At 35.6% G+C, this 8,565-nt stretch overlaps 1 protein-coding gene across 2 annotated transcripts in view; it reads left to right on the top strand.

Annotated features, from left to right (window-relative positions):
* LOC128996311 (tyrosine-protein kinase Src42A) overlaps window positions 1-8,565 on the top strand; it is a 60,731-nt gene extending 52,166 nt beyond the window's left edge. For both annotated transcript variants that reach the window (XM_054421554.1, XM_054421555.1), the window contains exons 4-9: window positions 614-782; window positions 1,205-1,363; window positions 3,523-3,701; window positions 4,413-4,569; window positions 5,523-5,668; window positions 5,976-8,565. In XM_054421554.1, the coding sequence (XP_054277529.1) occupies window positions 614-782; window positions 1,205-1,363; window positions 3,523-3,701; window positions 4,413-4,569; window positions 5,523-5,668; window positions 5,976-6,038 (873 nt within the window). In that variant the 3' untranslated portion in view covers window positions 6,039-8,565. The remainder of the gene's footprint in view (window positions 1-613; window positions 783-1,204; window positions 1,364-3,522; window positions 3,702-4,412; window positions 4,570-5,522; window positions 5,669-5,975) is intronic.

Raw genomic sequence — 8,565 nt, forward strand, 5'->3', positions numbered from 1 at the left:
TCATATGTAGGCTATTCTAGTGGTTTCAATATTTTTTTTAATGCTGTGGTTATATTAGTGCCGCTTCCTAGGCTAATCATAAATCTCATAACTTCTCAAACAAATAAAAGGTACAGTTAAAAAGTCCAAATAACGTGATATGAATAAAAGTTATGTTATGGAACTGTAAATTAATCTTCATAAAATCATCCGGTAGGCCTAATATAGTTTTCCCACAAATATTTTGGTAGTTCTGATTTCCATCTTGTTAAACCTAGTTTGGATTATGTAATATCCATAATGTTTCAAGTATGAGAGTAAAATCAACAAGTTTGTATTTAGGGAAATTATGTTTTTTAAAGGATACAGCCAGTCTTGAATCAAGAAGATTTTAATTAATTAATTAATTTTGTAAAGCTCATCATTTTAGCGTCTAGATCCCTAAACTAAATTAAAGGTTAAGATATAACTGAAGGACTATCAGGTGAGTTGGGTTCAAATAATTTTTGTCTTTAGTTTTTTAACATTTTTTAAATATTTGCTTGAACGTCTTGACCTAATTTCAAAAGCATAAACTATTACTGAACATCGTACCATGTTGTGAGCTAGTTTACAATGTGTTGATGGTCCACAGATAGAGAAGCCGGTCACCGGAGGTCTGTCTCACAGTACCAGGGACCAATGGGAGATCGACCGATCGTCGCTCAAGTTTGTCCGTAAGCTGGGCCACGGACAATTCGGAGAGGTGTGGGAAGGTCTGTGGAACAACACGACCCCTGTCGCCATCAAGACCCTCAAACCCGGTAGGTGTAACTACAGGTTTTGTTTTTGGGGAAAGTTCTTAATTTTTTTTTAAAGGGAATGAACATTAGATTCAAGATTGTACTAGTCAATGAAAAGTCACTGATTTGACTGAGGTATCACAGAAGTTATTAAATAGTAACTGATTTTACAGAGGGTCAAAAAAAGTTATTCAACAATAACTGATTTCATGTTAAAAAGGCTTTCTCAGTAACTTTTTTTGTCTGGGCAACAAGAATAGTTAGAAAGAAACTGATCATCTGATTTTTTAATTCTCCAAAAGTTAAAAGCAACGCACATTTAAATTGACAATATAACTGTAAAAAGCTGATATATAAAAAAATAGCAGTCTTTAATTTTCCTCCTCATTTTGTTTTTGTTGGATCAGAATCAGATGTAACATGTTGGAATCGTTTCTTTTCAGGTACGATGGATCCAAAAGACTTCCTTACAGAGGCACAAATAATGAAAAAACTTAGACACAACAAGTTAATTCAGCTCTACGCTGTGTGTACTGTCGAAGAACCTATATACATCATCACGGAACTGATGAAGAACGGAAGCCTTCTAGACTACCTCCAAGGTAAGTTAACGCTTGTTACATGAGAACGTTAACGATGTAACGAGTTATTTTTCCTAGGGGGGTAAATATTTGCTTTTTTGCCGCGCACCTATTGCTGGCATCAGCAAGCAGCGGCGGCGAACCTGGCTAGCGCCCTTTGACCCGGCTTATCAGTGCCGATAAGCCTGGGATATCCTAGTTTCTCAGGATAGCCGAGCAGGACATTCGAGTCGTGGATCCCAGTGAGTGAGGATAGCGTGTGTCTAGTGAGACGTCCAGTGGTGTACGTAGAGAGGAGTGCTGTGGTGACATCGGTGTCGTGTGAGGTCGGTGCTCAAGGAGTGAGTGTCGGCATTCAAGTTGGGTAGTGAAACAGTGACCCACTTGGGGTGAGTGGACGACGTTTTATTATATTTTGGTTTAAGAGAGTTAGAGAGTTAGAGTGGTAACCGTGCTGGTCAAAGCCTGACGGTAGTTAGGATTTATTTACAGGTGTTAGGAATAAAAAGTGTATTCCTGACGGTTCTGGGCAGGTGCCAGAGCGCAAATAATATAATTTAATTGACTGTAGTAGATATTATTTTGCGTTGTACCTAGAGTTAGTTATATTACTAATAACTCTGAGGCCCGACAAACCTAGGCTGCACGATTTAGCGTGCGTAGTTGGAAGCACGAGGCCAGTAGGCTAGTAGCTAATATTATTAGCCGATTAACAGAAGCCCAGCTAAGTAACATAAAGTTGGTAGTAGCAGTAGCAGTAGTAGGGTTGTTATTGTTTATTCATTTTATTATTTTAATTTAACCTGAACAGCTTGTTTGGTAGTCCAACACGTTATCTTGGTAGCTTGGATAGCGGAGTACCGGCTATCAGATAATATATTTATTTAGTGTTTGGATCGTATTTAGTATTTATTTATCTGCTACTAAGTAGCTCAATAATTTATAGTAGTGCAATTGACATCTAGTTTTGCTTGTTTAGCTTGGTATTTATTGAGACCAGCTGCTAGAGGTGTAGTCACTCTACCTATAGTGCACTTGTATTGTTATCTGGTATTATTATTGAGTGAACTGTTTGATTGTTAGCTTGGGCAATAGAGTTGTGTATTGGATTATAGTGGCCTAGTAGACCCCGCCTGGTGATAACACGCGTCGTGGTTTTTATTGGCAAGTCGTCGTGTAACTCACCGTGTTTTAGGCACTCTGGGCTTAACTATTGGATAGTTAGGACGAAGCCCGAGTTGCGTAGTCAGCAACGACCCCCTAGGAGTGTGGAGAATCGGCGTAGGCCTGGTAGTGATTATTGCACGTTTGTTTTGGTGACTTGTTTTTGACTTGTTCACAGTGCCCGTGTATGAGCCAGTCCTATACCGGTTAGACCCGGCTTTTGGCCTAGTGGTTTCCCTGACCTTATCGCAGACCCTGGAACTTTACCCAGCCATTGTAGGCTGAGCTATCCCCGGCAAACGGTAGCGACTGCTGCTGCATTTTTAATACTATATTTTCCCAGTGCAGAAAACATCGTCGCAACATTAATCAAAGAATTTACAATTTAAGAGAGTAAAGTTAAAGTGAATTGCTAAAAGTGGAACTTTGAGTACCGTTTTCTCCTCCAAAGAAGGTTTGAGGGAAAGGCTGGATTTGAACAACCAGGTTTGAAACGATAGCCATGAGGTGGGATTTTCTTAACACCAGCCAGACATTGCTACAGTAGTTTTTTTTCCCCCTAATCGCACCAAAACATCCCCTGTTTTGCCCTTGCTGTTTGGCACAAATGTTAGTCATGATTACATCAGCAGTTTTATGATCAAAGTTGAATTTTAAGAATACCTAGGGGTTATTATATCAACAGAAATTTTAGGTTCATATTAACAACTTAATGGCTCTCTAAAGAGTTCATAACCTTTCATAGTATTAACCTTCCAGAGTTTTTACATTTGAAGTCAATACATCGGTCTCTGTCATGTTACTAAGATCAGGAACAGACATAGTCATAGTTAGAAAAAGTTAACTGATTTGATGTTAGATGCTAAGGGGTTGCATCATGACAAGCGGGTCTCATCAAATCGTAGTAGGGGTCTTCCCGCGTGACAAATTAGGCTTGTCAAACTGCCTTGAAGGTTTATGAGAGGGTTTACTATAATATACTCAATGGGCAATAAATATTTCGATCTGTGTTGTAGGTAAGGGCAGAGGTCTGAAGCTGACCCAGCTCATAGACATGTCAGCTCAGATAGCTGCAGGAATGGCCTACTTGGAGTCCCAGAATTACATTCACAGAGATTTGGCCGCTAGGAATGTTCTTGTTGGAGACGGCAACATCGTCAAGATAGCCGACTTTGGTCTGGCCAGGCTTATTAAGGTGAGCTGTCGTGACTATTTAGCTTATCTTTGTGTTATAATCCTCCATAAAGCTCCCATAGTGGACAAGCGAGCTAGTTCAAACCTAACTACGACTGTGAGCTGGGGATGAGCATCGATAACTGATATTTTCAAAACATTGTTATTTTTCTATTGATTTATGTTTAACATCAATTGTAGGTTACCAATGTTTTTGTAGAACATTGATGTTTTAGACGAACCATCAAAATATTGATGTGTTTTTCTCTAAATGAGTTTTATAAGTTTTTATATTGAATGCAAAATTTAAATGATGGTCTGGGCAAAAAATTTTTGTATTCATTCCATTGGAAGGCTGATGAAATTTTGAATAAAAAAGTATCGTGAACTGGACTAGACTTAACATCTATTGTAAGTTACCGATGTTTTTGTCGAACATCGATTTTTTCAACCAACTATCAAAATATTGATGTGTTTTTCTGTTAACTAATTGTATTAGTTTTTAGTTTGAATTAAAAAATTGAATGATGGTCTGGACAAGTCATTTTTGTATTTATTCCGTTAAATGGCTGAAGAAATATTGAATCTAAAAATTTCGCTAACTGTACTAAACTTGAACTAAAGTAGAGTGAGTTTTACCTGGGTTTCTGTAGAATGAGGTTAAAAGTTTTAATACCCTTGTGTCCCTTTCCATGAAAAGCCATTCAATAATCTAATATGATTTGTATTACAGGAGGATGAGTATGAGGCGAGAGTGGGAGCCAGGTTCCCCATCAAGTGGACGGCTCCAGAAGCAGCCAACTACAGCCGCTTCTCTATCAAGTCCGACGTCTGGTCCTTCGGCATCCTGCTCACAGAACTGGTCACCTATGGCCGCATACCTTACCCTGGTACGTGTTCGATTAGCAGTAGTTGAAGACTTTACACAAAGAAATCTGGACGAATGCTTGGTAGTTGCGATTTACTCAATATTGGAACTATTTGGTGCCAGATTGGTGAAAGTGCCAGAAAAGTCATGGCGTTGAAGGGAATTTCTTTTTTTAGTTTTAGGTAAAATGGACTTGTTCTATGCTGCATTTTGGTTTTGACTTTGTTTTGGAAGGTGATGTTACTCCTGTTTTCAAGAGACCTAAATCTACATTTACCTAAGCACCCTATTCAACCTAACCTTAAGAATTGTTTTCGTTTTCCATATAGTTTACATTTTATAAATCTCAAAACCTAAAAAATATACAGAAGTACCCCCGACACAGCAAACCTGTAGAGTAAACAAAAATATAAATTTGGCTGATTGTATTTTAACTCAAATATTTTTGTGTGCAAGTCATATTTATACCCTAAATAATACTAGATTCAACAAGAGCTGTACTAAGGTATGCTGCTACAGGCGGAAAAGGCAAAAGTTATTTTTACCTAATGTTAATAGTGATGAAAGAAATGAATTTGTCAAATTAGATCAAAATATATCCACAAAAAGGCAAAGTACAATAGTTGTTTTCTTCATAAAAATAAATTAGGAATTTTAATTTTCAGGTTTTTTCTTAAATGTTTGTAACCTTTAATTGTACAAATTCTTCTATATACAAAATTGAAAACTTGTATTTTAAGCTGTATATGAACGCTGTAATGAAAATTGTGCGTTCCATGTTTTAAGGGTTAAAATTTGTAATTTTTTTTAAACTTTAAAACCCCATTACAATTTGATCCCCAACTAAACACAGCTATTCTTATCGCTCTGAAGCCTTCGAGCTAAAAAAACCACAACAAATTAGTGGACACCACTACTCCTTACGAACCAAACTGTCGAACGCCACATTATTTAATGTACATTGTTTGTCTACAGGTATGACCAATGCTGAAGTGTTGCATCAAGTAGAGCATGGCTACCGTATGCCCAGTCCTCCTGGGTGCCCAGGAACTTTGTATGACATCATGCTGGAATGCTGGCACAAGGACCCAATGAAGCGGCCTACCTTCGAAACACTACAGGTAAGAGATCCTACAAGATAATCCTATCTGACCTGTGTGAAAATGAAAACATATCTTTACTGAATATTGTTAAATTAGTTTGTGTTTCATCATTTGATTTTTTAAATGGAATTACAGTAATAATTGTTTACAACGGTTTTAGATAGTATAACATTTTACTTTTGGAGTTTATTTTGGTTAAATATGGGGACATCACATGTGAAAGCAACATAACAACTGATTTTGATAAATAAATCGTTAATTATTTTGAAAAAAAATAGAGAAACAATTTGATTGCCACCACTTCATCTTGTGCATCTGTTTGCAGTGGAAGCTGGAAGACTTCTTTACCATGGAGGGGTCCGAGTATAAAGAGGCGTCCGCCTACTGAGAACACGCCCCCCACCCAAACTGGCCGCGCGCTCGTCTGCCGCACCCCCCTCCACACTAGTCTGCATTACTTTCTCCCAGCGTCACGATTAAATGGAAGTATCCAATATTGTTTTAGCTTATACAGCCGATTATCTGAAAATCCGTCACGACCTTGGCTAAAGTGCTGAGAATGAATTTTGTAACTATATGTTGTACATTTTGACAAACCTATTGTTAATTTTTACAATTAATTTTGTTCATAGCTGTAACTTTTTCACGTTTTTTCGTTTACCAAGTTAGTTTAAATAAAATAATTGTATTTATTATGAAATAACAATTTCAAGAATAATTCTACTATTTCTCCATTTCTTGTTGAATGTTACCCATTATTTTCTGTATTCAAAATTTAAATTTTTTGTTCAATTAACTTTGAAGCTTTTACAGAACTAGCATTTCCGAATGTTGTTTTACCCTTGCTGAAGTATACTAATCGTGGTAGCCTTGCAAAATTACTTGAATTTCATTATTTTTAAGACAGTTACTAAATTGGGAGAAAGTAATGTGCTCCATTTCACGTTTCTCGTCGCTACAACTTTTCCATTTCTACAGTATTTCAATGTATACTAGACACTAAATATCTTGACCTATGGATAAAATAACCAGCTAAAACTTGTGGTAGAAGTCATAGCTCACAATATTTTTTGTCCAGTATAGCTTGTCTCTCTTCTGCAAACTGTTTCGTAACTTATCGCATCCCTCGGACTCAGTTGACTGACCTATGACCTTGTATTATTTGTGTTGTCGTATAATTTATTGTAATGCATTTGTCTTATAGTTTTAACTGAGATAGTGTTAGTACATGCTAATATACACTTGCTGTAAACAAATATATCCCTTGGTTGCATTTCTTCAGTCATTTATCTGCACCTCCACTAAAATTAAAAATGTTTTAGAAGTTAATTTGCAACATAGTATTTTAATATCTTCTATAATATTTAATACAATAGCGGTTTTCCGTGTAACATCCCTATTCTAGCTGTCCTACTTAACAGGTGTTCATAATTGAGGTGTCATTTTAAATGTTATGATCTAGCGCACCTGCGAATAGTATATAAAAACCTTATTTCCTTTAGGGCTTTGTCCCCTCATGATTTATTTATTCCTAGAGTCCATTTTCAAAGATCCAGTTATGTTGTCCAACTTTATTTATAGCGGTTTAAATGTGAATTTTAATTTAACAACTGTTCCCAACAGTTTTAATTATTTTTGGCCGAGTACCAATCAACGTCATAAACATTTTCAACTCGAACATGTTGAATGTGGTGTTGAGGTAACATTTGACCCAAAGGAATGCAAACAAAGTGGATATATTTCTCACTAACTGCTTGAATTTTTTACATTTATACTATTCTTTTCTATAAGTGTTCATGTCAACATAATATCATTGTGATAATGCTTGTTTAGAGCTTTTGTGATTTATATTTGTCATAGTTTTATACAATACTGTTTGTAAGTTAAAAACCTTTGCTTTCTTATATCGATACATTTATACATTATTTAGTGATAGCCATAAAATGGATTTGTTTTATACATTGTATAGACAATTTAGTTGAAACCTCTGTACTGTAGGACTAAAGTATTTTTAAAGTGGAACCAAGAAATATTTTTCTCACAGAGCACAAACCGTAGTTATAGAATTTATATATTTCTCAATGTTAAAAATGATTGAACAAATTGAACATGCCTTATGCAGATTTTACATTTACATAACATTGTTTGCTTTCGTATCAGTTATGATCTTGTGTGTGATTAAGGCTGGGAACTGAAAGTGTATGAGTAATGGCATGTGTTTTAAGGACGGGCTTGTTTAATGTTTGGGTCGGGTGGTTTGAGAAGAAAAGTGTAAATAAGAAGATTGTATTATTGTGTAAATGATTGTAAAAATCTCTGTCTAGATTAGATTAAATTTTCTTACTTTCAATTTTAATCCCACTGCTCAAAACCCTTGCTGGATGCTTCCTGGTTCAGTAGAATTTGCTCACTGAATGCTTTAACCAATACGAGTAATATAAAATGTAGACATTAAAATCACAACTTCAATTTTGTACTAGCTCATTTTTATTATTACAAGTATATGTGTGTGTACACAGTGTAAAATTGTTTGTGGTTTATTCTTGTGAGGCGTATCAATGTTGCGATTCAATCAAAAATATCGTGACACAACTTTTAATGTAAATAATTTATCTATTTTGTGTTTCATGCTTTCTTCTGTTTCAAAAATTTACGGTAAGGTTGCCAATGCCATATGGAGTGTTCTATTTGAATGAGTATACTACCTTTTATTCTTATTAACTAAGGTAAGACCTCTGAAAGAACAGTATTTAGCAAACAGAAGTATGAAACACTTATTGGAATTGTATTAAAGATTTTAAGACTTTACTAAACCATTTCTTTATAAGCATGAATGTACTGGTATGAAAATGTACATTTGAATCTATAATCTTAAATATTATATTTGTTCAATAAAGACATCATTATAAATATCA

This window comes from Macrosteles quadrilineatus, unplaced genomic scaffold, assembly GCF_028750875.1.
Source record: "Macrosteles quadrilineatus isolate MER2022 unplaced genomic scaffold, UCM_ALF_1.0 Scaffold_6__1_contigs__length_79288215, whole genome shotgun sequence".
Classification (NCBI taxonomy): Eukaryota; Metazoa; Arthropoda; class Insecta; order Hemiptera; family Cicadellidae; genus Macrosteles; species Macrosteles quadrilineatus.